Genomic DNA, 26,925 nt, shown 5'->3' with positions numbered 1-26,925 from the left:
AATTGGGAGTGGGGAGCGCAGCCCAAATCTCCCCGGGCCTGGGACACGCAGGAGCCTGACAGCCTGGCCCCGCCGCGGGCTGCCCGAGCACGCCTCCTTTCTACAAACCGGCAGCGGTCTGTGGGCCCTCGCTGCAGCCCCAAGTGGGTGCAGCGAGCCTTCTTGGTCTGCAGACCTACAGTGCCACCTGTCCGGTGCCCCAGCTCCTTCCCGAGGGCCCTGCCGCCTCCCACCTGGTCGTCGTCGGCCTGGACGTCCACCTGCTGTACCTCCCCCTGCTACCTGGCTGGGCCAGGGCATTCTGGGGAAGGGGGGGGTCTGGGGGAAGAACTCAAGAAGGGGGGGTGCCGCTGGGGCGTGGGAACTGGGGGGTGGCCTTTTCTGCACAAGTCTCGCCAGCCCAGTTCCCGGATGTGGCCACCGGGGCGCCCACCAGCGGACCGGGCAGAGGTGGAGGAGGTGAGGCGGTCAGGCCTGGCGAGGGGCTTGGCTGTGGTGCCCCAGCTGGGCCCCAGGGAGCAGGTGGGGTGGGCTTGGCTGGTGTCCCCTGGTGCGCAGGCTGCACCCCACGCCACTGCTTGGCCCCCTAGGCCCTGGTGCTGCTGCAGCTCTGGGTGGACCTGGACATGCTGCTGGTGGCCGCCTGGCAGGAGCTGGTCCGGCACATGAGTGCGCTACCCGGGGCCCTTGCCCAGCAGCCCCTCAAGTGCGTGGCAGAGGCTGTGGGAGGACGGCCTCGGAGGGCTGGCTGGGGAGGTGCAATGGCCCCTGGGCACTGCTCCCCCTCCCTAGCCCGCAGGTGACAGGGCAGGGGCGGGGCTGAGGGGGTCTGGCGGCCGGCAGATCACACAGCTCAATTAGGACGTGGCGGAAGCCATCATCACCGCCTTCCCCTCCCACCCCCCTCACCTGCTGCAGCAGGTGAGCCCCCCTCCTTCCCAGGCCCCAGCCCACCTCTCCTGTGCCCGCCCAGGCTTCGCAGCCTGCAGCTCAGAGCAAGAGCGCCCGGCCGTCCTGGCTGACCTCCCGGTGAAGGCGGGCGCACGGCCCCGGAGGGTGGGGTCTGACCTCTCCCGCCGCATCTGCCTCTTGCTGACCAGCACCCACCGCAACCTCCTGCTGGACCTGGGCTCCTCGCTGTGCCCACGAACTTGAGGTCGGCCTGGGTGGCTGGGATGGGCCCCGGAGGGAAGGTTCTCCCTGCAGAAACCCAGCAGGGACAGGCGGCCCGCAGGCGAGTCACGGGACACCCCGGGGGAGCGGGGGGCGCACCCCTGCCTGGGGCTGCTCTAGGGCGAGAAAAGCCGCAGCGGGAGGACGGCCCCGCCCACTCCGTGCAGGTCAGCCGCGAGCGCCGGGTTTATTCTGTCCATCTCGGTGACAGGAGCGGCAGCGGCCGCGTGCACGGCGAGTTCAGGAAGGCCCCACCCCAGGCCGCCCGGGGGGGCCCGCGGTGCCGCCCAGCCTGGGCCCTCTTGGGCTCCCGGGGCGGCCGCCCCACCGGGTCCGCGGGAGGGTCCGCTAGGTCCGTCGGCAGCGCTTCCGTGGACAGCGCCTGAGCTCGGGGCTGCTGGGAGCGGCCGCGGGGGGCTGGCGGCGGCCGCAGCGCATGCTCAGGACCCAGCCCAGCTTGTGGCGCAGCAGCTGCTTGAGGCCGGGCGGCAGGGGCAGGCCCTCGAGCGTGTCCCCGGAGTTGGGCCGCAGCTGGCGCAGGCGGTAGCAGCACAGGTACTGCAGGGAGGTGGCGCTGGCGCAGGAGCGGATGACCTTCATGCTGCTTTTGGCCGCGGTGGAGCAGACCATCGGGTAGAACTTCCTGTTCTGGAGCTTGGTGGCCGCCACTCCTGGGGGACGCGCAGCCTGAGCCGGGCCGCAGGTGGCTGCACCTCAGGCTGCAGCGTGAGGCCCGCCCCGCCCCGCTGTGGCGCCCGGACGCGGCCGCCCTCACCTATGCACTCCCTGTTCTTAAAGAAGGTCAGCGTCCCGTGCCAGGCGTCCAGGTGCACGCCGATGATGGAGCCCTGGCCGAAGCGCGAGGAGAAGCTCGTCTTGTCGCCCTTGTGGTGGAGCAGCCCTGGGGGCGGCGGGCGCGTGAGCCGGGCACCCCTGCCCGCACGCCCCTCCGCCTGGCCGCCCGCCCGCACGCACCGGTGTAGGACAGGCCCCAGCTGTCCTCGTCCCGGCCCAGCAGGCTGCAGAACGTGTGCTGGTACTTGTCCAGGTCCACCTCCGACGTCCCGATGCCCACCATCTGAGGACGAGGCGCGGGCAGCAGGGGCCGGGCCAGGTGCCCGCCACCCCCCGCGCCCCGCCGGCCACTTACCATGTCAGTGCCGTAGACGGGCGAGGTCATCTTGATCTCCCAGAAGTGCTGGCCGTCCCCCAGCTCCTTGGTGCCCCGGATGGCCGCCGTGCCGCAGCTGTACTCCGTGTGGAAGCTCACCTGGCGGTTGTCGCAGCTCAGCAGGGCGGCTGCGGACTTGTTCAGGTCGTCCCACACCCAGTCGAAGTCTGCGGAGGAGCCGGGCTACAGCCGCCTCCCAGCCCGCCCACCCGGCCGCGCCCTCCCTCCCAGCCCGCCCGCCCACCCGCCCAGTCCACCCTCCTGGCCGCGCCCGCCTCCCCGCCCGCCTTCCCCACGCCCACCCTCGTCCTCCTCCCCGCAGCGGCAGTCCTTGCCCCGGCGTGCGGCGTGCAGGCTGCCGCAGAAGGCCTCGCTCTGGCCGGCGCAGTCGCAGAAGGACTCCCCGGTCACGGGCACGGCGCTGGGGACAGACGGCGGCAGGGCCGCGCACTCGGGGTCCGAGTCTGAGTCGCTGTGCTGGGGGAGAGGAGGCTGAGGATGCGCCCCCCCCCGCCCCATCGCCCGCAGCGGCCACTGACACCCGGGGAGAGGATCTGCCCTCCCAGGGCAACCCCGGCCCGCGCACAGCAGCCCCCGCGGGCTCCACGGCCCCCCGGCTCCGCGGAGTGGGCTGCGGCAGGGAGGCCCTCATGAGGGCCGCTGCCCGGCCTCTGCTCTTCTCACCCCACCTCCCGCAGCCTGTGAGCCTCGCAGCCTCAGGAAGAGGCCCCCGGAGACCCACCTGCCCAACGGTTCCGCCCCCGCAGGGCTCCACACCCAGGGGCCTGGCCTCCCCACTGGCAGACCCCGCCAGCTGGACACAAGCTTTGTGGGCTCTGGCCGGCCTCAAAGGGGCAGGGGCCTCCCGGTGCCGGGGCGCAGACAGGCCACGGCCGGCTCCAGCCCACACCCTCACCCCGGGCTCCTGTGCCGCATCCGCTCCGAAGCCCCGGGGGAGAGCCCTGCTCCTCCACAGTGCAGGCACCAGACGCCCCGACCGGGGGGCCGCCTCCCTCCTGTCCTTCCTGCACCCCTGCTCTCCTGTTTCCCTGCCCCCTCCCGTAACCCGGGCTCAGGAGCAGCCCGGCCCACGGCAGCCACACAGAAACTGAGATAAGTGGATGAGTCCAAGGAAGGCAAAGCCCAGGAGGCGGGGGAGTGTGGAGCACAAGTGCCCGCAAGCACAGGACAGCAGGTGCCCTACGGCAACCAGAGTAGGGACCCAGCGGGAGCGCTGCAGCCCCAAGGTCCAGCCAGCAGGTGGGCGCCCAGCCCATCACCAGCCCTAGGGAGACTTGAGCGCAAGAGACCCACAGAGCGTGGGGGCGTGCGTGACCCCACCTGGGCGCTGAGTGGCCAGACCATGCCCTGCCCAGAGCCCCACACCCACAGCCGAGAGGACCACGGCCCAGACAGCTCCAGGCCATGTGAGGGAGCCGGAGGCAGAACAGGAACGTGGGCCAGCCGAGCTGTCCTGGGCGGAGGCCCCAGGAAGGGCTGGGGCTGCTCACACGGCCTCTGATTCAGCCCCAGGCCAGGCAGCCCCAGCCACCCACTGAGCCCAGTGGCGCAGGTGACTCGGCACAGCTGCCTCCAGCTCTGCTCGCCGCCCACCAGGCATGGAGGCCACGGCACGGTGACCAGGCAGCGCAGACACCCGCTGCTCCGGCTGCCACCCCACCCCACCCCGCAGGAGGTGCCGCGCCGGGGACGGCGAGACTGTGCAGGCGTCTGGGAGGACCCACGGCACCGTGACGCCACCGCTCCGGAAACCGGCGGAGTGGAGGAGACAGAAGTTTCTGCTGAGCAAGCTGACCAGAGCAGCAAGCTGCAGCAGGGGATCTGCTGAGGTCCAGGCACCCCAGGGCCCCTGGGTCCAAGTGGAAGACGCAGGGGGGAGCCGAAGTGCTGGGAGCAGCAGGTCCGGGGCGGGCTGGCTGGACACCGGGGCGTCTTCCTCTTTGTGTCCATTGCCCCTGGGGGCGCCGAGGGAGCTCCACACCTTGGCCCACCATGCCCGCCTCACCTGCTGGGCCTACCTGCCCATCAGAGTTGTACCCGCAGGTATGGCCGGTCCCTGCCAGAGCCGCGGGCCGGGTGTCGGTGTCCCGGCGGGCTGCGCTCAGGACAAAGGGCCATGCCCTGCTGCTCCGGGGGCGCCTGGCCATGGTGGGCAGGATCTGGAAGAAGGCGCAGGTTCTGAGAACATAGGACACGGGCACCCGGCGTCTCCGGCAACCCCCGTGGCCACGGCGCCCGGCCAGGCCGAGCTGCCGTGACCACAGCCGCGCCCGGCAACCGGACTTCACTCCAGTGGCCGCGCAGCTCAAGGAGGCCCTGGCGGGGGCAAGCAGCGCCCTCCACGCAGCCGGGCCGCGCTGAGCTCCCAGGGCCGGCCCGGCCAGCCCGGCCAGCCGCCGGCGGAGCACGTCCCTCGGGCATCTCGGGTCGGCCCCGGCCCCGCCTCTGTCGTCCACTTCGACCGGCGGCGCCTCAGCGCCCGCCCCGCCCTCCCGCCGCCGGCCCGCCCGCCTCCCCCTCCCCGGGAGGCCCGCCCGCCGCGGCGGCCCCGGCACCGCCGCCCCCTCCGGAAACCCCGGCCCGCGAGCCGCCGAGGTGCCCGCGGCCCGGCGACCTCCGCGCGCCTCCGGCGCCCCCCGCCCGCGCGGCCCCCACACGGGGCCTCCGGCGCGCGGGGCCGAGCGGCCCGGGGGTGTCCAGGCCGCCCCGCCGCGGGCCGCGCGCAGCAGCGCCGGGCCCCGCGGGGGACGGCCCCGGGCGGGGGGCGGGCCGGGCCGGGACCGGGCGCGGACGGGCCGGCCCGCGCCCCCGGCGAGCCGACCCCCGCCCGCCCGCCGCAGACAGCCCCGCGCGCGCACCTCTGGCCGGCGGGCGGGCGGGGCCGGCGGGCCCGGCGCCGCGTCCCCCCGCTCCCGCCCGAGGCCGCCGGCGGCGGGGGGCGCGGCCCCGGGGGCTCGGGGCGCGGCGGGGCGGCCCCGCATCCGGGCGCGGACGCGGAAGTGCGGCGGCCCGGCCGTCCTGCGGCGGAAGCGGCGCGCGCCCCGTGCGAGCTGATTGGCTGAGGCGCGGGCGCGCGGCCTATCGCGGGGCGCCGGGGGCGGGCCCTCGCGGCCCATTGGCCCGGGCGCCGCGGGGGGCGGGGCCGCGCGGGCGGCGGGATGGAGGCGGCGGCGGGTGAGTGGCCGCGGGGCCGGGGCCGCGGGGCGGGGCCGGGGCCGCGGGGCGGGGGCCCCGGGCGGGCGCGGCTTGGGCCCGTCCCTGGCGGCGAGGCCCGCGAGCGGGGCCGGGAAGCGCGGGTCGGTAAAGCCCGCTTCACCCGCCGGAGGGCGCCTCGCCTCCGTCACGCGCGCCTGGGGGGCCCCGGCCTGGCCCCCCGACTGCCCAAGGCCAGGCCCCGCGCCCCGAGTTCGCTGCAGGCGGGAGGCCTTGAGCTGCCCGGCGAGGGGCGCCGGGCCCCAGAGGCCGCCTTGCTGCGGGGCGCGCGGCCGCGGGGCTCTGGGCGCGGAGGGGCCGGCAGGACGGCGGGGGCAGCGCGGCCTCGCGTGGGCCTCGCTGGGCGGCAGGCGCGGGGCACACCGTGGCCTTGAACCTGCCAGCGGGCGAGCGGCCGCCGGGGCCCTCAGTGCTGGCCGCAGCCTCCTCGCGAGGGGCCGCCAGGAGCACCTCCTCCGGGGGCGCGGCCTGGCGCCCCCTGCTAATGGGGTGCAAGGGCTTGTGCGCACAGGGGAGCCCCCTGGGGCCCTTCCATGGGGGTTTTGCTCGAGCTGCAGGGCCCCATCTGGGCCCCGCCCTGGGCCTGACCTCGAGACTGGGTGGGGGGCGGGGATCCTGCCCGACCTCTGTGTCCCCTCGACAGAGCCCGGAAGCCTGGCGGGCGTCCCGCACGTCATCCTGGTCCTCTCCGGGAAGGGGGGTGTGGGCAAAAGCACCATCTCCACGGAGCTGGCTCTCGCCCTGCGCCACGCGGGCAAGAAGGTGAGCACCCCGCCTTGGCCTGGCGCCCCAGACCCTCACGGGGTGGCCCACCCGGGCGCCTCACGCTGCCCGCTTGCAGGTGGGGATCCTGGACGTCGACCTGTGCGGCCCCAGTGTCCCCCGCATGCTCGGGGCGCAGGGCAGGGCCGTGCACCAGTGCGCCGCCGGCTGGGTGCCCGTCTTCCTGGACCAGGAGCAGACCCTGGCCCTCATGTCTGTGGGCTTCTTGCTGGAGCGGCCGGACGAGGCCGTGGTGTGGAGAGGCCCCAAGAAGAGTGGTAACGGCAGCAGGGACCCTGTCCTCCCACCTGCCCCTGCCCAGGAGAGCCGCAGAGCCCCCTCCGAGGCCTGGGGAAGGCGGGGGTGGGAGATGGGCAGGAGGGCACGAGGGCCTGGCAGCGGGTGGTGCTCTCCCCGCCGGGGCCATGGTGGCTGGGCAGCAGGCAGCTGCTTCAGGGCCAGACAGCCTGGCGCTCAGCGCAGGGTTTTCCTGTCCCGGTAGGAGCCCCGAAGGGCCACAGGTCCCACCCCTTGCTGAGGCCCGGCCACCGGGCCCAGGCCAGCAAGGCCCTGGGGTGGAGGCTGGGGGCGCCCTTCTGAGCCGACTCCCGCCGTCTGCAGCGCTGATAAAGCAGTTCGTGAGCGATGTGGCCTGGGGGCCGCTGGACTACCTGGTCGTGGACACGCCCCCGGGAACCTCTGACGAGCACACGGCCGCCCTGGAGGCCCTGCGCCCCTACAGTCCGCTGGACGCGCTCGTGGTCACCACGCCCCAGGTATCGCGAGTAGCTGAGCCCGCGGGCACCCATGGCGGGCGAGGCCCGGGACGCCCACCCCCGTGTCCTCGGCTGCTTCGCACCAGGCGGTGTCCGTGGGGGACGTGCGGCGGGAGCTGACCTTCTGCAGGAAGGCGGGCCTGCGGGTCGTGGGGCTCGTGGAGAACATGAGTGGCTTCGTGTGTCCGCACTGTGCGGTGAGTCTGGGCGTCCGGGGTGGCGCTGCCCGCCTGTGCGGAGTGGGCGTCCCCAGTCACTGCGCTCTGCCCTCAGGAGTGCACCAGCGTCTTCTCCCGGGGAGGCGGTGAGGAGCTGGCCCGGCTCGCGGGGGTGCCCTTCCTAGGTGAGCCCCAAGGGCCCAGGGCGGAGCGCGTGGGGGGGGCCGTGGGGGGGTCGGCGGGGCGGGGCCGTGGGGGGTTCCAGCGGGGCCCAGCAGAGCGTCCTGGTGCGGGTCCGCCCTCTCTCCCGAGGGGGCCCCTGGCCGCCCGGCCGCCCTCACCCCTCTGGTTCCCGCAGGCTCCGTGCCGCTGGACCCCGAGCTCACGAGGCGCCTGGACGAGGGGCGCGACTTCATCAGCGAGTTCCCCGGCAGCCCCGCGTTCCCCGCGCTCCGCGCCATAGTCCAGAAGCTCCTCAGCCGGCCGTCCTGAGAGCCTCGGGCGCGGGGCGCGCTGGTGCGGAGGCCTGGCGTGGGCCGGCCCTCTGCGCCCTCCCTGTCCCGCCGCCAGAGCCGCTGAGGGGTCGTCGCGGGAACTGGGAGCTCGTGGGAGGCGGCGATTAAACGTGCCCGTCTGGGCTTTCACCCCGGGTCTCCTCAGCCTCTGCCGCGGGGGCGCCCTGGGGGCGGGGCGGGGGGGGTTTGTGAGCGGCTGGTGCCCCTGTCCCGGGCTAGGCTGGCCGGGCAGCGAGCGCGGGGAGAGGGGTGCGCAGGCTGCACGTGGCTGGAGGTCCCCCGCCTCTGGGGACAAGGAGGGGGCAGGTGGCAGGGAGGGGCCCTGGCGGGGGCGGCGCAGGGGCTGGCTCCGGGTCACCCGCCACAGAGCGTGCAAAGTACTTTAATGCCAGCGCAGCGGGGGTGGGGGGAGGCTGCCGCGCCCTCCTCCCGCCTCCCCCACCCCCCAGCGAGGCCGCCGGGCCTGGGAGGGAGTCGCGCGGGCGGCTCAGCAGTGCTCGAAGTGGGTCTCCCCCAGGTCCCGCAGGTCGCGGCCGGCCACGCCCGGGGGGCTGGCACAGGTGATGTTGTTGTAGGCGTAGGCGGGCGGCTGGCCGTCCTCCCCCTCGGCCTCGGCCCGCACGAAGCGGGGTGCCACGCCAGGCTGCTGCAGGGCCAGGGTCCGCAGGGCCCGCAGGGCACAGCCACAGTCCCAGGGGTTGCCCTCCAGCCACAGGCGCTCCAGGCCCTGGGGCTGCGGCTCGAAGGTCCGCAGTGAGTTGTTCCTGAGGCTGAGGAAGCGCAGCCGCCCCAGCGGCGCCAGCAGCTCCCGGGGTAGGGTGCGCAGGCGGTTGTGGGCCACGTCCAGCCAGAAGGCCCGCTGCAGGGGCGCCAGGGCGTCCGGTGGCAGCTCCGCCAGCTGGTTGCGGGGCAGCAGCAGGTACTCCAGCTTGCCGAGGCCCTGGAAGAGCTGTGCGGGCAGGTGGGAGAGCTGGTTGGCGCTGAGGTCCAGCTGCAGCAGCTCGCCCAGCCCCTGCAGGCTGTGCTCCTCGATGGCGGTGATGCCATTGTCGCGCAGGAAGAGCCGGCGCAACCCCGAGAGCCCGGCGAAGGTGTGGCGGCGCACGCGGCCCAGGCAGCTGCGCTCCAGGTGCAGGCTGTGCAGCTGGCCCAGGCCCCGGAAGGCCTGCTCTGGCAGGTCCCGCAGGCAGTTGCCAGAGAGGTTCATGACGGCCACGCTGAGGAGGCCCAGGAAGGCGCCCGCCTGCACCTCCTGGATCTGGTTGTGGTCCAGCGTCAGCACCTCCAGCCGGCCCAGGCCCTCGAAGGCACGTTCTGGCAGCTGCCGCAGGCGGTTGTGGCCTAGCTGCAGCTCCTCCAGGGCGTGCAGGTCGCGGAAGGTGCCGGGCCGCAGGCTGGCGATGGCGTTGTGCGACAGGCGCAGCACATGCAGGCCCAGCAGCCCGGGGAAGCTGTCCCCCCGCAGGCCTGCCACGCGGTTGTGGGACAGGTCCAGCCAGCGCAGCGCCTTCATGCCCAGGAAGGCGCCGGGGGCCACGGCCGCGATGAGGTTGTGGTCCAGGTAGAGCTTCTGCAGCCGGGGCAGCTTGACGAAGACCTGGGCCTTGACGCCGCGCAGCGCATTGCGGCTGAGGTCCAGCTCGCGGAGCTCGCCCAGGCCGCAGAAGAGCGGCGGCTGCAGGTAGGCCAGCCTGTTCCCCGCCAGCACCAGCTCGCGCAGGCTGGCCAGCCCCCGGAAAACGGCGTCGGGCAGCGCCACCAGCCCGTTCCAGCCCAGGTCCAGGCCCCAGAGGCCAGCCAGGCCCTGGAAGAGGTCGTCTTCCAGCCGGGTGAGAAGGTTGTTGCTGAGGCCGAGCGAGGCCAGGCCCGGCGTGTGCTGGAAGGTGCCGGCTGCCAGGTTGCGCAGCTGGTTCCGCTCCAGGTGTAGGTGGTAGAGACGCTGCAGGCCCAGCAGCGCCTGCGGCTCAAGCCCCGCCAGCCCGCTGCCCTGCAGGTTGAGGAAGCTCAGCCGGGACAGGTTCTGGAAGGCGGCCGCGGGGATGGAGGACAGGTTGTTGCCGTCCAGCCACAGGGCCCCGGTGGCCGTGGGGACGCCGCTGGGCAGCCGCGTCAGGTTCCGGGAGCTGCAGAAGACGCTGAGCTCGTCCACGCCGTCATCAAGGCTGCAGGTGCAGGCCACCGGGCAGGGGGGTGCCTCCGCGGCCCCCGGCGCTCCCAGCTCCGCACCCCAGATACCCAGTGCTGCCCACAGGAGCGGCAGCAGCAGGGCCCAGCCTCCTGCGGGGAGAGCAGCTTGGGAGGGCTTCGGGGCTGGGGGAGGTGTGTCGTGGTCAGGAGCCAGGCAGCCAACCTGATGCCTCTGGGCTCAGCGCCCACCTGGCCTGCTCAGCCGGGGCCCGTGGGGTGGTCCCCCCGGGCCGGGTGGTGGACAGGAGCGGGGCACGCAGAGGCCAGGGGCTGGACAGTGAATGGAAGGTGGGGGGCGGCTGCCCTGGTGCAGCTCCCAGGCGGGGACACTCACCTACCTGCTCCCTGGGGCTGTAGCCGACGCCCGGACGGGGCCCAGCGCTGATGTGAGGAGAGGAAGGGGCACGGCCCTCGCTTGGGGTGAGCAGGAAGCCCGCACCCCGACTCTCCGGGGGCCCGGGAGTGCCTCCGGTCAAAGGGCGTCAGACTCCCCTGCAATGCTCCGCTGGGCACCAGGCCACCCCTGCCCTCGGACCTTGGAGTCCCAGTGGGGCCCCACGCCCAGGCTGGCGGAGGGTCCAGGGTGAGGCCTGAGTGTGGGGAGAGCCCCCGCCCCCGCCCTCGCCCTGGGCACCGCACAGGGGTAGGCGGAGGAGGGACCTGGGCCTTGGGCCCCCCCCTTGCAGCAGCAGAGACCCCTGGAGCCCTCAGCTGCCCCCGCCCGGGCTCAGCTCTCACCTCTCCTGGGGGCCATCCCGGTGCAGAGCTGGCGCAGGTGGGCAGCGAGTGGGCCTCTGCAGCGCCCGCTGCTCCTGCCCTCTGGATTTCCCCACCGCTGGGGCGCCTGCCCCTGGCCAGTCCAGCCCTGCTGGCCCCGGGCCGTTAACCCCTAGTGCCAGGGGCCAGCGGCAGCTCCAGTGCCCGGAAGCGCCTCTGGGCGGGGGGGCTGCTCCAGGGCCCACAGGGCTCGCGCCTGCGGGGTGGGAGGGGTCGCGGGACGACTGCCAGGGCTGCCCTTGGAGCAGTCTGGAAGGCTGGTGCTCGGGTGGGCTTGGGCGACCCTGGAGAAGCAGCCCCTATGCTTGCCTGGCGCCCTGCTGAGGGTGGGGGCCCTCGGGCAGCTGCTCGGCCCCCCATTCGGCAGATGGCCACGCGGGAGTTAAGCCCGAGCGCCCGGGGTCAGCACTGCTGACCTCCCCCCCCCCCCCGTTTCCTAACAGCCGGGTGGGGTTCTCCTGGCTCCCCGCCGGCCCAGCCTCCTGTGACCTCCGGGCAGCCGGCGTCTGGCGCTGCTCCTCCTCCCTTGCAGGGGCGCCGGGCTGCTCCCCGCTGTTTGCCTTCCCGGCTCTGCCCCCACCCCCAGAGCGGTCTGGGGCCCGAGGCACAGGCGAGGGCCAGCCCTGCTGGTGGGAGCCGCTGCGGCTGGACCCCCGCCTGCCAGCCCCGGGGGCGAGCCCCTCCCTCGGTTGCGGGGGGCTGCGGGCCTGCCTCCCCCGGCCAGGGCTTCCGCCGCCCCGGCTCCTCCCCCGCGCCGGGCTCTGGCTCTTGTCCAGGCCGGTCCCGGCTTCTCCTCGGGGAGATCATAGACCCGCCGGGGAAAGTCCACGCCGCGCGCCGGCAGCGCCTGGACTGCGCGCCCCCGCCCGGCCTGCTGGCCGGCCGGCTGCCCGGAGGCGGTTCTCTGCGCGGTCGCGCCGCTGCATGCGGGGCCAGGAGGCAGCCTTGCGGAGGGAAGGGGCGCTGGCAGTGCGGGCAGCGCAGCCCGTGTGGCCGCCGTCCAGCAGATGCGCATGAGCGCGGCCCTGGGGCGGTCAGGGTGGCCCGGGTGGCCCCGGCGGCCGCTCCTCCCACACCAGGAGGCCACTCCGGGCTGCAGAGCGGCCAGGCCCGGACGGCGCCCCCAGGCTCTGCTCCCGCGCTGGCCGCGGGGTCACGCTTGTCTGCATGAGGCTGCTCTTCTTCATCCTCCGGGTATTTATTGGGGGTTTATTTTTTATTTAAGCGGGGTACAGGCCACGGTCGCAGGGACTGAGAAGACCCACCGGAGAGAGCGGGGAGCGGGACAGGCAGATGCCCGGGAACACCCTGCTGAGGGGTCAGCGGGGAGACGCGCGGGCTGCCGCGTCCCGGGGGGCAGCTCCTGGCCGGGGATGAGCCCAGGCCGCCGTGGTGACCGCCTGGCGCTGCCCGGGAAGCCCCCGCCCCTTCAGTCCACTCGTCGGGCTGGAATCGACCCTCCGGTGCTGGGGCACGTGTGCATGCGCACCGCGGGGGCCCCGGAAGGGCACGGCTCGGCGACTCCTGGTGCAGACGGCGGTTCTGGACCAAACCCCAGGTCCAGTTTCGAGCATCCGCTGCCCTGGGCTCAGGCCCCTCAGGCAGCGCCAGGGCGGCCCCGGCGGAACCCCCGGGGGTCAGCAGCGGGGAACAGCGGTCACCCACTCGTCCCCGCGGGGGTCGGCGCGAGGGCCCCGGCCAGCCCAGAGGGCTTCTCCCGGCGCCGACTCGGCCGCTGATTCGCGGCGTCAAGCGCGCTTTCGGCGGCGTGTGGGCCGCCCTCCCCGTGTGCGCCGCCTTCGCGGGCTGAGGTCGCCTGACCCTCGGGGCCTTCCCCGGCCTGGCGGGGGAGGGCTGGGGTCCGGGCCGCTCCCCCTCTGGCGGGAGCTGGCGGCGGTCCCGGCCGGTCGTCCGGGGCGCTGGGAGAGGACGCTGTCCCGGCTGCAGCGCCCTGGGGGGGCACGGCCACTCTCCCCCAGCGCCGGCAGGAAGCCGAGGCGCTGTCTGGGACGTCGGTCCGTTCGGGGAGAACCGGTGGCGAGTCTGACCAAGGAGCCGGGCCCGCGGACGCCCCGCGCCTGTGGGCCTCCCCCCGCGGGAGCGTGCGGCGCGGTGGCGGCCGGTGCCCCTGCTCGCAGCCGGACCAGCGCGCGTCGGCCGGGCCCTTGCTGGACACTCGGTCCAGGTGTGCTGCGCCCCGGGCCCCGCCAGCGACTGTCCCCGCGCCGCCCTCTGCCCTCCGCCCTGTGCCCCGGCGCAGGCCAGCTGCGCCCTCGCTTCGCCCGGCCTGGAGGGGGCGCGCCCCGGGGTGCAGAGTGGGGCGGGGTCAGGTCAGTGCGGCGCTGGCTGTGAAGGCCGAGTCAGAGCCGCGGAGCGGGCGCGTCCCCCTAAGCCGGGGGAGGGGCCGGGCGCGCCCGCACCTCCAGCCCGGCAGAACCGGCACTGACCCCTGCGCTGGGGCACCGCGCTGCCCGGCCGAGGGCGCCTCTCGCGGCGACACGGCCCCCTGCCGCCCGCGGTGTCCGCTTCCTAGCACGGGCGGGCGACGCTGGGGGTTTTCTCCCTTCGAGCGGGGTGGCCCGGCGGGGTCCGCAATCCCAGCCGGCCCCGCGGCCCCGGGGTGCCCACGCTTCGGGGCCTCAGGCCTGCTCACGGGGGGCGCCGAGGGGCCCTGACGCTCTGCGGCTCTGCCGAGCCCTGAGCACCCGGGCGCCGGCCGGGCCTCCTCCGCGGCTGTGCTGGGCGCTGGCTCCTCGGTGGGGACGGGGGCTGGTCAGCTCGGGCGCCCGCCGCGCGCTCTGGTTTGCTGACAGACTGGCCGCGGCCCCCTCGCGCGCTGGGGTGACTCGCGTGTTACTCAGTGGGTGGCCGCCGCAGGCGCGGCCATTTCCGCTCCAGTCTTCGGGGTTTCCTGCTGGCCCCTGGGCTCGGGCTGCCCTCCAGCTGGAGACAGCCGGCCTTTCTGTGTTTCCCTGAGGCCGTCTTGTCTCCTGCGGGCATTTTAAAGCCGTTGCTTTCCCTCCAGGCGCTGCTTTGGCTGCACCCCACACTCCTGTTTCAGCGTCACTTTCCTTTGACCCGCAAGCTATTTAGAAGTGTGGTTTGATGTCCACGTTACAGTGGGGCTGAACAGCAGCTCCCATGATGTCAGCTCTTTGAAGCTTCCTGTGGCTGACTGGCCCGAGGCGTGGTCTGCCCTGGAGAACCTGAGGAGATACTGGCGGGCTGTTCCGTACATGGGCCCCCTGGCGCGTCGCCCGGTAGCCTTGCTGGCGTCAGTTCTGTCATTTTCCTTTTAGTTTGCAAAATTCCTTCTCCTCTGTCCACCCCCTTCCTATTCAAACTGGACCCGCAGTCGCCGGGCTTCAACAGGGGCGCGTCAGCAGAAGTCGGAGGAAACACCCCGTGTCCCACCCTGACCTCCGAGGGACCCCGGGACTGAGGTGACGTGCCTTGGCCCGCTGCCGAGGGCAGACGCTCAGGCAGGTGGTGCCCGCGGCCGGGATGTGGGCGCACGGGTGAGTGCGGGTCCAGCCTGCTGGCCTCTGGCCCCGGGGCTCCTCCGCGCGGGCTGGGAAGGAGGGGGGTGTGGAAGCGTGAAAGGAGGCCGCGCCGTCTCAGGCCCAGAGAGGGGCCGCGCCCAGGCTGCACGCTGGCCCGGAACCGGCGCTCACCTGGACGGCGGAGCCGCCCGTCCCAGCGGGCCCGGCACACAGCAGGGGCCGGCGGCTGGGAAGGAGGCGGGTGGGGTGTGTGGGGGGGTGGCCACAAAGGGCCGGCCTAGCTGCGCGCCCTGGGCAGGAGAAGGGCCATGGGCGGGACACACCGTAGAAGCCGTCCCAGTGGCCGGCAGCCCGGACACGCCCGGCCCCGGCCCCGCCTGGACAGGCGACTCCACCCACGCAGCCCGGGAGGCCAGGGCGGAGGCCAGGGGCCGGCGGCCCCAGCGGCAGAGGCCAGCTTCTCGCGGCTTCTCCGTCCGCCCCAGGGCCGGATTTCTGGGGTGGAGTTCAGTTTCGCGTGGAGTCCAGCGTCTGCCTTCAGCTCTTACTTGACCCAGCGGGGGAGTGGGCCGCGGCGCCCCCCGCCCCCCAGGAAGCTGGGCTGGAGCTGGCCGCTGGGGGGGAGGGGCGGGTGGCGGAGCCTGACGCCTCAGGCCTTGCTGAGGGAGCCTCCACTTTCCGGGCGGGCGGGGTGCCTGAGCGGTCACAAATGAGCGACCTGGATGAGGGGGTCACACGAGAGACCCCGCGGCCCGCGGCCCCCCACTGCCCTTCCCCCTGAGGGGCTCTGTCCGCGTGGGCGCTGTGGCGGGAGGAGGCACCGACCTGGCTCTGAGCGGTTCCACTGAAAGGGGGGGACCCTGCATTTGGAACCAGGCAGAAGCGCAGGGGCCCCCAAACTTGCAGCTGGTGTCGGAAGTGGGGGGACTCCGGGCAGGGAGGGGTCCCAGCACGAAGGCTGTTCTCGCCCCCAGGCATGGCCGCACTCCCCCAGCCCCAGGGCGTCACACGGGAGCACAGGCCAGGCGGCCTGGAAGTGAACGTGGACCCGCAGAGCTGCAGGACCCCTGGGATCCAGCCCGGCCACGGGCAGCAGACCCCCCCAAAACTGGACACCTGAGAGGAAAAGGGCAGGAGGAGCGTGTCTCACGAAAGGAAAGGGGTGCCTCTGCCAGGGCTCCTGAGCCATCCACGCCCCGGGGCTGGGGGCAGAGTTAGGGCTGTGGAGCCTGGGGGGAGGGGTGGGCCGCAGGCTCACCCCACTTCACTGGAGAGACCCAGAGGAGGCCCCGTCTAGGGGGGCGCCTCCAAGTCATGTCCGCAAACATGAACCTGCCTCGTCAGACCCCAGCAGGCACAACGGAGGGGCCGGGGTGGCGGTGGGCGCAGCCGTGGGGATGCGGGAGCAGAGGGGACCCGGCCTCGCGCACCTCTGCACCGGCCCTGCTGAGGGGCGGTCAGCGGCCAGGCCCCGGTGGACAGGACTCGGCCCGGGTCTGCGGCGGGTCGCCCTCTGCTGGGAGCAGCGCGGGGTCCGAGCAGCTGGCACAGAACTGTGGAGAGACCTGCCTCTGGACGCCCCCGGCCCGCGACACCCCTGGCAGCAGGGACAGGCGCTATCGGGGCCCTTTGGTGCTTCCTGTCCCCAGACAAGCGTGCCCCTGCGCGGCTCGGGCACACAGGGCCCCAAGGGGTCTGGCCCCACGGTCTGCAGTAGCCCCAAGAGAAGAGACCCCAGCAGCCCCAGTGCCTCCAGCTCGGCCCTGCTGGTCGGTCCCGGTCGCTCAGAGGGAGAAGGTCCGCAGGAAACCTCGGGCCTGGCAGGACAACCGCCTCTTCCCACAGGCCTCCGCGCCCAACCCGGCCGCGCCCGCCTGCACCCACCCCGTCCCCCTCCCTCCCTCCCTCCTCAAGTCTCTGCAGGACCAGCCTGGAGCCCCAGGGCAGGCGCGGGGGGAGGCGGGAGGGGGGAGGGGGAGCCCGCCCGGCCAGCGTGGCAGCACAGGGCCACCAGCCTGGGCGCTCCTGGGCCGTGGGGGGCTCCCTGGAGACCACGAGGCTCCTGGAAAAGGCGGGAGCCACGGTCAGAGGCACAGACGCGCTCGGCTTCCCGCACTGGCGCGTTAGAAGACGCGATGGCACACGCGGAGGGCTCAAGGGCTCGAAGTTAATTTAAAATGGAACCAAGGAATTGCCGGCACTCCTCGCTGGAAGTCAGTTACCTAAGGCTGGGGCGCCCCACAGTGCGCGCGGGGGCGGCCAGGGGCAGCGCCTCAGTCGGAGGGCGCCTTGAAGTGGTCCTTCTCGCGGCGGATGGAGCGCATGGCCGCCACCGGGTCCGACTCCCCGGCGTGCTGCTGCACCGTCTTCTCCCTGCGGGGGCGGGCGCGGCTGAGGGCGGGAGCGCAGGTGCTTCTGCAGCCCCGGGAGCCCGCAGGCAGGCGGCCGCCAGCCCCAGTGCCCCGGAGGGCCGCGCCTACCTCACCCGCATGAAGGGGTTGTAGGTGAACTCCTCGGCGATGGTGGAGGGCACCGTGGGCTCCCCGACGCTGTGCTTCTCCTGCAAGACAAACGCCGCCCTTGAGCACGACTTTTCCGTTGCCCGGAAGGGCGGTGGCCGGGGTGGAGGGGCCAGGCAGCCTTTTCACCCCCGGGAAGTGTCTGCGTCATGCCACCTGGATGGAGAACAGACAGCCAGCGTGGGGGCCACAGCCCAGCCGGGCAGGACAGGTGCTGGCCCCCCCAGGATGACTGGTGGGGGTGCATCACCCACGGGCCAGCAGGTGCCACCTTTGTGGGCTCCCAGGAAGCAGGGACGGCCTTGCCCTGATCCCCACTGGCCGGACAGGCAGCTGTGGACCGCGGGTGCCTGTTGAGGCCAGTGTTAGCCGCTGGGGGGTCTGGGGGTCCCCCCAGGCCTCCCGCCGCCAGCTGACCTGCGGAGCTGTGGGCCAGCACCCAGCCCAGGCCCCTGACCCCAGGGCCCTAGGTCTGAGACCCAGTCCCACCCGCCCTGGGGCAGGAACTGACCCTTCAGCCACTGAGGCCCGTCCGGCAGGGTCTGGCCAGAGACAGGATGAGGCTTGTTGCTGGTGTCACTGGCCCCCCTGGAGGAGGGGCCGCGAGAAGATTCTCTGCCCCCATCCTCACTCCAGAGAGGCCTCCACCGCCCACGGGGGACACCCAAGCTCGTGTGTGGCTGAGTCTAGGACAGGCCCTCAGGCGCGGGCGGGGGATGAGCGCCCAGCAGAAGTCGGTGCGCAGGGGCAGGGCCTGGGAGGCAGACACCTCCGGCCTCGGCACCCCACGGGGGCGGCGCTGGGGCCCACACAGCAGCGCGTGGAGCTACGGGGAAGAAAGTGAGGCACCGGCTGGACGGAGCCAGGCGCCCACAGCACTGAGGGCGGGAAGCAGGCCTGGGCAGTGAGTGTCCTCCAGCCTTCACGTTTCTGGACACTCAACATAAAAACTGGAAAGACTAAAGTTCAGCGCAATTCAGCATAACCCACGCGTCAGGACTTCACAGGGAAGCTTTACAGTGTCTCAGATGGAAGGAGATGACAACACAGGCTCGGGCCGCTGCTCATGCAGCACCCGGGGTGCGTCCACAGGAAGAGCCGATGTTGGAAGAAGGGTCTAGAATCAATCAATGACTTGAGGCACCACGTGAAGAAGCTCTAAAAGTAACAGCAAAATAGATCCAAAGTGGAGGGAAGTTTAAAGGGAACAGAAACCAGTGCAACTGAGTCACGGAAAATTAAGACAGGACTTGGCCTTGTAAAAGGACAGCTGAACTGGCGAGGGGGAGAGAGCGCGGGTCGCCGGCATCAGGATGCGAGCGGCGGGGACCACGGCCCCGCATCACGACATGCAGGTGAAAAGGCAAGATGCCACCGCAGCCCGCCAGACGACTGGTGTGGAGGACACTGACGACAGCCACGCTCACGCTTCGCTGCGGGGGATGCAAGCAGCGCAGCCTGGCAAACACCTACCACAAGCAGCCACACCACCGCTAGGGGTTCCCTCCAGGCACGTGAGAGCACGTGGCACATGAAGACTCTGGGCAGAGATGTTCCCGCAGCTTAACTCACGACAGCCAGCGACTACCACGACAGCACAGTCTGTCAACAGCGAACTGGTCAGCACAATGCAGAGATCTAAACGGCAGAACACTACACGGCGGGAAAAAAGAAGAAGCAACTGCAGCCACATGGATGAATCTCAAACTCATTCTAAGTGAAAGGCGATACAGGAGTGCATATCCTGTCCTTCGCTGGAGTAAAATTCTAGGAAATCAAAACCGCTCTCATGGCGCACAGTAGGTCAGCAGCTGCCTGGACCAGGCAGAGAGCGCAAGGCTGATGGGCGGGGGAAGAGCTCTCTCCTCCTCACGGCCGTGGCGACTGGTCAGCATGTACACCTGTCTCCACCCCTCAGCTGCTCCTTTAAACTGCTCTAGTTCAGGGCCTCCCCTGGCGGCGCAGGTGGCTGAGCGCCGCTCTGTGACGCCGGCCACAGCGTCTGCGGCTCCAGTTCGATCCCGGCCGGCCGGGGAAGATCCCACAGGGCGCGGCAGACCTCTCCTGTCTCCCCGCGGCTCCCCTCAGCAGTGTGTCTCAGTCCTTCTGCCTGCTCTGCTCCCCGCTCTGGCTCTGGTGAATCCTCTCACCCTCCCGTGCATCCGGCCTGTACCCCGGCTTTTGTATAAATAAAAATGAATAAATAAATAAACTGCTGCGGGGCCCATGTGAATTCCGTCGCGGCCTCGCTGATCTTACAGTGGGGACCGCACGAAACTGTCAGCATCCAAAAACCCCGATGAAATGACAGATCCTTGAGACACACGCTGCCAACGAAATGACTTCAAGACGACACAGCCCGACAGCCCAACCCGGGGGACAGTGGACTCTGTGGCGAAGTGTCTCTCCACAGAGGCGCCACGGTCCAGGGCCTCCAGGAAGAAGCACGCAACCCCCACCCCCCGCCCCGCCAGCGTGCAGGGAATCGGGGAGGAAACACGTCCCAGCCCCTGGGTGGAGCCCAGCGCTACCCTGATGTTCAGGCAGACGAGACTTTGCCAGAAAAGGACCCCCAGACGCGGTCCCTGCGTCACGCGCAAGCCCCCGGCTCAGCAGTGAGGCGACTCCCGGCCCAGCGGCTCCCCCAGGGCAGAGAGGACCCCCGGGCGGATGTACCACGGCACGCTGATGTCACATGCAGGGCGCCCCCCTGGACTTCCCACCGGAAGGGAAGGAATAAAGGCGTCCCGGCGACCGTGCGAGCCGGCTGGGGCAGCCTGGAGGGCCGCGGCCAGCTCTGCGGGGGTCTGCGCGCCGGCGCCGGGCGGGGCTCACCTTGGCCCAGGCCAGCTTCTCCCGCACGGCGGTGTTGTTGGGCTCCACGTGGCGCGCGAACTGGAGGTTGCTGACGGTGTACTCGTGGCCGCAGTACACTCTCTGGGGGAAGGCCGGACGCTCGGCAGGCCGCATCGGGCCGGCTCCCCACGGCACCCCTCCAGGACCCTGCGCGTCCAAAGGGGCCGCCCCCACGCCCCTCCCGCCGGGCAGGGCGTCCCCCCGGGGAACAGGGCGCCCCTACCGTGTCTGGAGGGAGCCGGCCCAGCACCTCGAGGAGGGCCTTGTGCATCTGGTCCGCCGTGCCTTCGTAGAACTTCCCGCAGCCCGCCACGAACAGGGTGTCGCCTGCAGACACGGGGGGCTGGAGGGCCGCGCGCGCTGCTGCCCGCCCCCACCTGCTCACACGCGAGGGGGAGCTGCCCCAACAAGGAGGCCGCCCACCCTGGCGCCCCCTCCGTGCCCGCCGCCCTCGCCTCCCGGTCAGCGCCCCGTCCGCCAGCCCCGGCGCCCTCAGCCCTCGCCGGGACCCCGCGGTGACCCCGGCCCCGCTCCGCTGCCCGCAGCCCGGCCCGCGCCCGCACCTGTGAACACGGCGGGGGGCTCAGCGCTGCCCGGCTTGCTCACGAGGTAGCAGATGTGGCCCGAGGTGTGGCAGGGCGTGGACAGGCACTTGACGCTCAGAGACCCCACCTGGAAGGGAGCCGCGCTGCCTGCAGAGCCCCCGCTGCCCGCTTCCACCCCCCCCCCGCCCCTTCCTCCCGAGCCCCCTCCAACCCCCCGCCGCTCCCCCCGCCCCTGGTCTGGCAGTGCCGGCCTGCGGACGGGCCTGTGATGATCTCCACAGAGGGGACCCGGGCCCAGGGGTGGGTCCTGAGGAGGGCCCCGGACCGCTGGCCTCACCTGCAGGGTGAGCAGGTGCGTGGCCTTGTGGGTCAGGGCCCCGATCCGGTCATCACCCCCATACACCTTCAGCCCTGGCTCCAGCTTGACCAGCTTCTCGTTCCCGCCAGCATGGTCCCTGCGAGGCAGAGGGGTGCTCCTTCTGAACCGCAGCCCGGGCTTCTCTGCCGCGCGGTCCTCAGTGCTAACGTGCCCAGCCTCGGGCAAGGCCGGCTCCAGCGGGGCGGCCAGCGGGTCCCAGGCCCAGGGCGCCGTCCCCAGAGCAGCCTGGGGGCCGAGGGCGGGGTGTCTGCGCCGGCCCGGAGGTCCTCCGCACGTGGCACTCGGTACTCCTGGGCACCATCCAGGGGGCCCCCCCACGCATCAGCTGGACCTGTCGTCCAAAGGGGGTCAGGAGAAACCTGCATCCCCCCTTTGGGGCTCAGACGCCACCGCGAGCCCGCGGCCCTGACCTTGGGCCTTGCCGGGACTGGCCCACGGGGCACCGGGAACTGGCCTGACAGACACAGCCTGATGCCCAGCACAGGGCTGCCCCCACCCCGCCCCCCGCTTCTCATGCACAGGCCGCTGGGCACACACCGATAAGTGGGGTGTGGGGCCACACCCCGCCTCCCGGGGCAGGGCCCGGCTGACGCTGGGGTAAACGGGAGCCCACGGCACCGCCGGGCGGGGCATCGCGGCTGCGGGGGCCCAAGGGACGGCGACCTCAGGGAGTGACTCGGGAACACCCACAGCCGAGCGGCGGGAGCTCAGCGTCAGAAACCCACGAGGGCCAGTCTCGACGCGGCCCCACGGCTGGCGGCGCCGTCTCCTCCCCGCGCTCCCAGCCCGCACAGCCGCCCGCATGGCCCCGGCGCCCAGAAACGGGGACGCTTGGGGGGGGGCGTGCGCCTGTCTCCCCAGGTCCGGCCAGCAGATCCCCCGCAGGGAGAGCCCACAGGGCCTGCCTGGGAGCCTCTCGAGCCCCATCGGGCAGGCCGTCGGCGGGGGACACAGCTGTGGGGCAGGAGGGCCCCCAGGTCCCCGGAGTCCTCTCGCTGCCCGGGCCAGGCGGCGCGTCGGGGTGCGGGCCAGGCGGGCCCCGCCCTTACCAGTGGTGGTGGGTGGTGAGCACCGTGGTCAGCTTCACGCCCTGCTTTCTCACCGTCTCCACGACCTGCAACCGGGCACGAGGCTGAGGCCGCGGCCACGGGCCCTGCACCGTCAGGGGTTGAAGCACCCAGTGGAACCCAGGCTGGGCCCCGGCTCCAGCAGTGCAGACGACGGGCTTCGCCCGGACCCACAGCGACCCTCCCGGGGCGTGGCGGGGGCTGTGAGCCTGGGGGCCCCTGCTGCAGGCCCAGCCCTCTCCACGCCCCGGCCTCGGTCTCCTCCACCCTCACGCAGGCAAGCTGCCAGCGCCCTGAGCGAAACCTCCTCGGGGAGCGCGGCTGGGCCGCCCACCTTCTGGGGCTGCACGGGGTCCACCACGGCGGCCTCCCTGGAGTTGGTGTCGATGATCAGGTACATGTAGTTGTCGGTCAGCGCCGGCAGCAGCTCGACCTTCATGGCGCCCTGTGCCACGGTCAGGCTCTTCCTTGCTTCCGTGTGCTGGAGCAGGCGTCCCAGCAGGGCTGGACCTGAGAGCAGCGGCAGTGTCCCCGGAGGCCGCCCGGGCCGAGACCTCGCGGCCAGCCCCCAGGACCGCCCCTCCCGCAGGAAACGCCCCTCGGGGCTCCCGGCCACGTGCCTTCAGGGGGCTGCGGCTCTCACCACCGACGAGGTCGCCGAGGTCGCGGCCAGGCTGGGGTGTGCACACGAGCCCCGCGGCACCCGCCACCCCTGGGACGAGCAGAGCAATGGGCTCGCTGCCACCCGGCGCCGCCAGTCAGAGGAGAAAACAGGACTGGCGGGACGCACGATTCTAGAGAAGGCGCGGAGCCACCGGGCCCGCGGGCTGGCCGTGCAGCCACAGCGGCGCTGGCTTGAGTGTGTGGAGCCGGAACCGCCCGAGTGGGGGGCCCCGGGGCGTACAGAGCTCCCACGCGCGACACGGGGCCCTGGCAGCACGACAGCGGACCAAGTGGCAGAGGCGGCCCGCGGGTCTGGAGCCGCGTGGGGGTGGCGTGAGCCGCAGCCTCAGTCTGGCCCAAGGACCCCCGACCGCGGCTCCTTGACAGCCTGCCGGTGCCTTCCAGGCCCCGCTCGCGGGCTCGGGTGTGGTCAGGTTCCTGGGCAGCCCACCCGCGCCTGGGAGGAGAGGGCAGAGAGCCAGCGGGATGGGGCACAGCGGGGAGCAGAGGCTGACAGCTCCCCGAGTTTCCTGCAAGTCTTGCCCAGTAAAGAGGTGCGGCCGGCAGGTGCCGGGCGCCAAGGGCCGGCGCCGGGAAGGGTCTTCCTTCCCCAGACTCCTCGGGTGGGCTCCGCCGCCCGGGACTCCCCGGGCGAGGGCCGACGCGGGGAAGGGGCGGCCTCTGGGCCCGCGGCGGCCGGGCCGGGGCGCCCCGCTCAGGGCCGGGCGGCTCTCAGAGGCCGCAGGGCGGCCGGCGCGGGGCCGGGCTCGGCGTCGGGGCCCAAGTCCCCCGGCAGAGCAGGCGGGGCCCGGGGGCCCGGGTCGCGGGGTCCCCCCCACCGGCTGCCGGGGCCCTCGCCGGAAGCCGGGGCCGCCCGTCCCCCTCGCCCCGGGCCGCGCCCCGCGCCGCGCCGGGCAGGAGCCGCTCCCGGCCCGGCGGCCTCGGAGCCCGGGCCGCGCCGCGCGTCCTTACCCTCGGCCCCGCCGCCGGCGCTCGGAAAACGGCGTCGGCGCGCGGGCCCAACGCCCGGAGCCGGCCCGCGACGGCGCCCGCGGCCCGCCCGCGCACCTACCCGGGCCGAGGCCGGCGCAGGCGGCTCCCAGCGCGGCGAGGCTGCGGCGGCCGAGCAGCCCGCGGCCCAGCACCATGACCGGGCGAGGGCGGCGGCGGCCCGGCGCGTCTTCCGCGCGCCGCGGCCAATCGGCGCCCGCCTGGCGCCCCCCGCCCCGCCGCCGGCCAATCGGCGCCCCCTGCGCGCTCCCCGCCCCGCCGCCGGCCAATCGGCGCCCGCCTGGCGCCCCCCGCCCCGCCGCCGGCCAATCGGCGCCCCCTGCGCGCCCCCGCCCCGCCGCCGGCCAATCGGCGCCCCCCGCGCGCCCCCGCCCCGCCGTCGGCCAATCGGCGCGCCGCGTCCCGTCCCACCCGGGCGTGCCGCGAAGCGCGGCGCCGGCGCGGGGCAGTTGGCCCCGCTCGGCGCCCGTAGGCGGCCGGCCCCGCGCGCCCTCGCGCGCCAAGGGCGACGGCCGCAGCATGGCGGCCGCCAGGCCGCTGTCCCGCTTCTGGGAGTGGGGCAAGAACATCGTGTGCGTGGGCCGGAACTACGCCGACCACGCCGCGGAGATGCGCAGCGCCCTGCCGCGCCAGCCGCTGCTCTTCCTGAAGCCGTCCAGCGCCTACGCGCCCGAGGGCGCGCCCGCGCTCCTGCCGGCCCACAGCCGCCTGCTGCACCACGAGCTCGAGCTGGGCGTGCTGATGGGCCGGCGCGTCCGCGCGGTGCCCGAGGCCGCCGCCATGGACTGCGTGGCCGGCTACGCCCTGTGCCTGGACATGACCGCCAGGGACGTGCAGGACGAGTGCAAGAAGAAGGGGCTGCCCTGGACCCTGGCCAAGGGCTTCACGGCCTCCTGCCCCGTCAGCGCCTTCGTGCCGAAGGAGAGGGTCCCCGACCCGCACAACCTCAGGCTCTGGCTCGAGGTGAACGGCGAGCTCAGGCAGGAGGGACACACGTCGGCCATGATCTTCTCCATCCCCTACATCATCAGCTACGTCTCCAAGATAATGGCCCTGGAAGAAGGGGACCTCATCCTGACGGGGACGCCGAAGGGAGTCGGGCCGGTGAAAGAGAACGACGAGATCCGGGCCGGCATCGACGGGGTGGTCACGATGAGGGTCCGGGTGGAGAGGCCAGACTACTGAGCGAGCAGCCCTTCCCCAGGAAACCCGTGTTCAGTGACGTGCCTGGGGCCTGGGCTCGGCCGAGGGAAGGTGACCTCCGGGGAGTGGCCGAGACCTGCTTGGAAGCGGAAGGAGAGCAGGCGCCAGGCTTCTAAAGGAGGGTGTGCGGACCACATGGCCGCACCCACCGTCCTAAGACCCTCGGCCCGGGCCTGGCCGGTGGGGCACTCTGGGTGCGTAGCTCAAGACCTGAAATCTGCAGAGGAAGTGAAGCCTTCTCCGGCCCTGCCCGCGGCTGTGTCACCGGAGGCGCCCAGGCCCTGCAGGGTCGGGGAGTGGGAATCACCCTTGGCGGGTGAGCAAGTAATGCAGAGCGCCCGAGTGCGCCGCGGGCACAGTCGCTGAGTTGGGCAGATCATCTTGAAACTTGTTTTTAAAATAAATACGCTGTCACCCACGCGGCCTGGAAGTCCACTCCGTTCCTCCGGGGAGCGGGCGGAGGGCACCCGCTCGTCACGTGGCTTTCAGACCTGTCGTCCGTGGTGCTGTCTCCAGCTGGTCAGGACCTCACCCTGCGACCAGGCTGGAAGTGGCTTCTGGGAAGCTGAGCGCCAGGGGTGCTGCTTTTGTACCCCGCTTCCTCTGGAGCAGGGCCCACAGCACAGCTGTCAGCGCCCCCCCGGGGCCTGGGCTCCGGCCAGGCGGAAGGCACCCCTGGCCTCTGAAAGCGGGGGCCCTGACGCTCGGCCGCGTGGCTTATGCTTAGCGCCGCCAGGCTGCGGGCTGGGGCACCCTGTGCCCAGCTAGCCCCACCGAGGCTGCAAGGCCGGTCCCTTCCCACGGAGGACCAGGAGACCCGAGGGGGCCAGAGCCAGCCTGGCCCCGCTCTGCCAGGACCAGAAGTGAAGCCCGGCCCAGGCGGGCTGCGTCCCCCGAGACGGACGCGGGACTGTGCCAAGGCCACCCCAGGACGGGTTAGTTTATGAGATGTTCTGAGGCTCAAGTTCTTTCATCTTTTAATCAAGTTTCCTTCTTTATTTTTTATTTTATTTTATTTTTTTGGTGGGACCCTGACCGGCGGCCGGAGAACGAACCGGCACTGCAGAGGCTGCGGGCAGCCTCGCAGCCCAGCGCTCAACCGCTGCGCCACCAGGGGAGGCCCAAGTTTCCTTCTTTAATGACCTAACGCATGCACGTGGTTAAGCAAAACAAGCCCCCCCCAACCCGCCCCAACTTTCACCCACCCCAAGATGCCAGAGGCAAGCCTGGGGTGTGTCCTCCCCATCGGTGGGTGTGCTGTGATTTCACACAAGGAAGGGGCGTTGTACTTGCCAGCTAGAAAAAGCTGGGATGCGGGGCGTGGGTTCCCCTTTGATTCATACCAGGTATTTTCTAATTTTTCCACAATAAACGTAGAAATTTATAATAAAAATATTTAAAACAAGACTGTATTTGGGGCCTCCCTGGGGGCGCGGGGGTTAAGTCTCAGCACTATGAAGCTCTCACCACTGCGGCCTGAGTTCGATCCCCAGGCAGGGAGCTACCCACAGGGCGCAGCAGACCTCTCCTGCTTCGCCCGCTGCTCCCCTCAGCAGTGTATTTCAGTCAGTCTGCCTGTTCTGCTCCCCACTCTGTCTCTGGTGAGTCCTCTCACCCCCTGTACCTCTGGCCTGTGCCCCAGCTCTTGTATGCATAAATAAATTTTTCAAAAAAACCCCCAAAAATCTGTATTTCAACAAGACACACGTCCAGAGCTCTTCAGGTGAGTCGTGGGTGGGTAGAGCAGGAGAGGTGCCCTGTCCCCAGGGGCAGTGGGTGGAGGGCCCTGATGGCCAGTCTCAGGGCTCACAGTGCCGCGAAGCCGGAGGTGAGAAGGCACCGCCGAGGAGGCCGGGAGGCGCTGTGCGTGGGGCCCTGCGTCCTGGCCAGCCTCCACCGGTGCCCGCAGCCCATCACCTCCACCTCGGAACCATGACCAGACCGCAGGGAGTGCCTGACTCCTCCGCGTGGCTCCTGGGTGGCTGCCGCCTTCTGCCATGAGGGTGCGCGCTGTAGCGGGGACCAGGCCAGGCTGTGGGCTCAGGCGCCCTCAGCCCAGGCCCTGGCGCTCCGGACCAGCTGCTGCAGCCCAGTCACCGGACTCCTGGCACGCCACCTGGCCTGCGGCCTGTCTCCCGCCTGGTCCCACAGTCCTCTCCCCCAGGCTACGCTCCACTCCCTGGGCGGGAGGGCATCGCCCTCACCCCCGCTGCTCTGCCCATTCTCCGGGCTCGCCCTGCCTGATGCACGTATGGGCCCAGCAGGGAGGGCACCGCGCTTGCACAGCCAGTCAGGGCCCTCCCGGGGTGTTTATCACCACACTCGGACCCACGGGGGGTCACCTCACGCGCTCCCCTAGGGCTTCCTCGTGTACTCACCACCCTCTGCCCCTCGGGACGTTGTGAGCAGACGAGCTGCGCTGGCCG

The 26,925-nt window shown here is 72.2% G+C and overlaps 6 protein-coding genes across 14 annotated transcripts; 3 read left to right on the top strand and 3 right to left on the bottom strand.

The window, feature by feature from the left end:
- Positions 1–368: 368 nt before the first annotated feature.
- Positions 369–1,435, top strand: EME2 (essential meiotic structure-specific endonuclease subunit 2; the record flags this gene model as incomplete). The annotated part of the gene is made up of 3 exons (XM_037508108.1): positions 369–459; positions 591–706; positions 919–1,435. Coding segments are annotated over 3 exons (444 nt in total), but the record flags the coding sequence as incomplete, so codon positions are not given.
- An 80-nt stretch (positions 1,436–1,515) lies between these two features.
- Positions 1,516–5,239, bottom strand: SPSB3 (splA/ryanodine receptor domain and SOCS box containing 3). 2 transcript variants are annotated; one of them, XM_037507809.1, is made up of 7 exons: positions 5,224–5,239; positions 4,384–4,524; positions 2,647–2,821; positions 2,324–2,511; positions 2,149–2,251; positions 1,949–2,074; positions 1,516–1,844 (listed from the first exon to the last, which is right to left on the bottom strand). In XM_037507809.1, the coding sequence occupies exons 2-7, from the start codon at positions 4,510–4,512 to the stop codon at positions 1,522–1,524; spliced, it is 1,044 nt and encodes a 347-aa protein (XP_037363706.1). In that variant the 5' UTR covers positions 4,513–4,524; positions 5,224–5,239; the 3' UTR covers positions 1,516–1,521. The 2 variants fall into 2 exon arrangements, with proteins under 2 accessions (XP_037363706.1, XP_054549868.1); XM_054693893.1 differs by having other exon boundaries at positions 2,680–2,821.
- Positions 5,240–5,516: 277 nt separating this feature from the next.
- NUBP2 (NUBP iron-sulfur cluster assembly factor 2, cytosolic) lies at positions 5,517–7,919 on the top strand. 3 transcript variants are annotated; one of them, XM_037504601.2, is made up of 7 exons: positions 5,517–5,539; positions 6,222–6,340; positions 6,420–6,618; positions 6,962–7,116; positions 7,203–7,313; positions 7,390–7,459; positions 7,633–7,919. In XM_037504601.2, exons 1-7 carry the CDS (start codon positions 5,524–5,526, stop codon positions 7,764–7,766), a joined length of 804 nt encoding a protein of 267 aa, XP_037360498.1. In that variant the 5' UTR covers positions 5,517–5,523; the 3' UTR covers positions 7,767–7,919. The 3 variants fall into 3 exon arrangements, with proteins under 3 accessions (XP_037360498.1, XP_037360499.1, XP_054549869.1); XM_037504602.2 differs by lacking the exon at positions 5,517–5,539 and adding an exon at positions 5,643–5,661; XM_054693894.1 differs by lacking the exon at positions 5,517–5,539 and adding an exon at positions 5,648–5,665.
- A 246-nt stretch (positions 7,920–8,165) lies between these two features.
- Positions 8,166–15,234, bottom strand: IGFALS (insulin like growth factor binding protein acid labile subunit). Its single transcript, XM_054693931.1, has 7 exons — positions 15,082–15,234; positions 14,428–14,482; positions 14,174–14,324; positions 13,872–13,959; positions 12,419–13,040; positions 10,315–10,442; positions 8,166–10,148 (listed from the first exon to the last, which is right to left on the bottom strand). The coding sequence occupies exons 1-7, from the start codon at positions 15,232–15,234 to the stop codon at positions 8,277–8,279; spliced, it is 3,069 nt and encodes a 1,022-aa protein (XP_054549906.1). The 3' UTR covers positions 8,166–8,276.
- Positions 15,235–16,303: 1,069 nt separating this feature from the next.
- On the bottom strand, positions 16,304–23,433 carry HAGH (hydroxyacylglutathione hydrolase). 6 transcript variants are annotated; one of them, XM_037507807.2, is made up of 9 exons: positions 23,358–23,433; positions 21,957–22,132; positions 21,605–21,669; positions 20,514–20,631; positions 20,195–20,303; positions 19,855–19,958; positions 19,611–19,712; positions 16,737–16,816; positions 16,306–16,629 (listed from the first exon to the last, which is right to left on the bottom strand). In XM_037507807.2, exons 1-9 carry the CDS (start codon positions 23,431–23,433, stop codon positions 16,530–16,532), a joined length of 930 nt encoding a protein of 309 aa, XP_037363704.1. In that variant the 3' UTR covers positions 16,306–16,529. The 6 variants fall into 6 exon arrangements, with proteins under 6 accessions (XP_054549862.1, XP_037363704.1, XP_037363705.1 ...); XM_037507808.2 differs by lacking the exon at positions 23,358–23,433 and adding an exon at positions 23,258–23,295 and having other exon boundaries at positions 16,313–16,629; XM_054693889.1 differs by lacking the exon at positions 23,358–23,433 and adding an exon at positions 22,266–22,350 and having other exon boundaries at positions 16,314–16,629.
- Positions 23,434–23,814: 381 nt separating this feature from the next.
- FAHD1 (fumarylacetoacetate hydrolase domain containing 1) lies at positions 23,815–26,351 on the top strand. The gene has a single exon (XM_037507801.2). It carries the CDS (start codon positions 23,816–23,818, stop codon positions 24,479–24,481), a length of 666 nt encoding a protein of 221 aa, XP_037363698.1. The 5' UTR covers position 23,815; the 3' UTR covers positions 24,482–26,351.
- The last annotated feature ends 574 nt before the right edge of the window (positions 26,352–26,925 follow it).

Source organism: Talpa occidentalis, unplaced genomic scaffold (assembly GCF_014898055.3).
Source record: "Talpa occidentalis isolate TD23 unplaced genomic scaffold, MPIMG_talOcc4v2.1 talOcc4.12, whole genome shotgun sequence".
NCBI classification, from domain to species: Eukaryota; Metazoa; Chordata; class Mammalia; order Eulipotyphla; family Talpidae; genus Talpa; species Talpa occidentalis.
This window is presented reverse-complemented; position numbering and strand designations above follow the sequence as displayed.

Excerpts from the sequence above, each read along its gene's own strand:
- IGFALS (XM_054693931.1), bottom strand. The coding sequence starts at position 15,234 with ATGCCTGGGGGCGAGAACAGCCTTCGTGCTGGGACCCCTCCCTGCCCG. Across the intron at positions 10,443-12,418 it reads GCCGACCCCCGCGGGGACGA|GCACTCCCGGGCCCCCGGAG; the intron begins GTGGGTGACCGC and ends CTTTGACCGGAG. Across the intron at positions 10,149-10,314 it reads GCTACAGCCCCAGGGAGCAG|AGGCATCAGGTTGGCTGCCT; the intron begins GTAGGTGAGTGT and ends CGCTGAGCCCAG.
- HAGH (XM_037507807.2), bottom strand. The coding sequence starts at position 23,433 with ATGGTGCTGGGCCGCGGGCTGCTCGGCCGCCGCAGCCTCGCCGCGCTG. Across the intron at positions 22,133-23,357 it reads CTGCGCCGGCCTCGGCCCGG|GTCCAGCCCTGCTGGGACGC; the intron begins GTAGGTGCGCGG and ends CGCTGCTCTCAG. Across the intron at positions 20,304-20,513 it reads CGCACCTGCTCACCCTGCAG|GTGGGGTCTCTGAGCGTCAA; the intron begins GTGAGGCCAGCG and ends GCTCCCTTCCAG.
- NUBP2 (XM_037504601.2), top strand. Across the intron at positions 7,117-7,202 it reads TCGTGGTCACCACGCCCCAG|GCGGTGTCCGTGGGGGACGT; the intron begins GTATCGCGAGTA and ends GCTTCGCACCAG. Across the intron at positions 7,460-7,632 it reads CGCGGGGGTGCCCTTCCTAG|GCTCCGTGCCGCTGGACCCC; the intron begins GTGAGCCCCAAG and ends TGGTTCCCGCAG.
- SPSB3 (XM_037507809.1), bottom strand. The coding sequence starts at position 4,512 with ATGGCCAGGCGCCCCCGGAGCAGCAGGGCATGGCCCTTTGTCCTGAGC. Across the intron at positions 2,252-2,323 it reads CCGTCTACGGCACTGACATG|ATGGTGGGCATCGGGACGTC; the intron begins GTAAGTGGCCGG and ends CCTCGTCCTCAG. Across the intron at positions 1,845-1,948 it reads TAAGAACAGGGAGTGCATAG|GAGTGGCGGCCACCAAGCTC; the intron begins GTGAGGGCGGCC and ends CGCGTCCCCCAG.
- FAHD1 (XM_037507801.2), top strand. The coding sequence starts at position 23,816 with ATGGCGGCCGCCAGGCCGCTGTCCCGCTTCTGGGAGTGGGGCAAGAAC.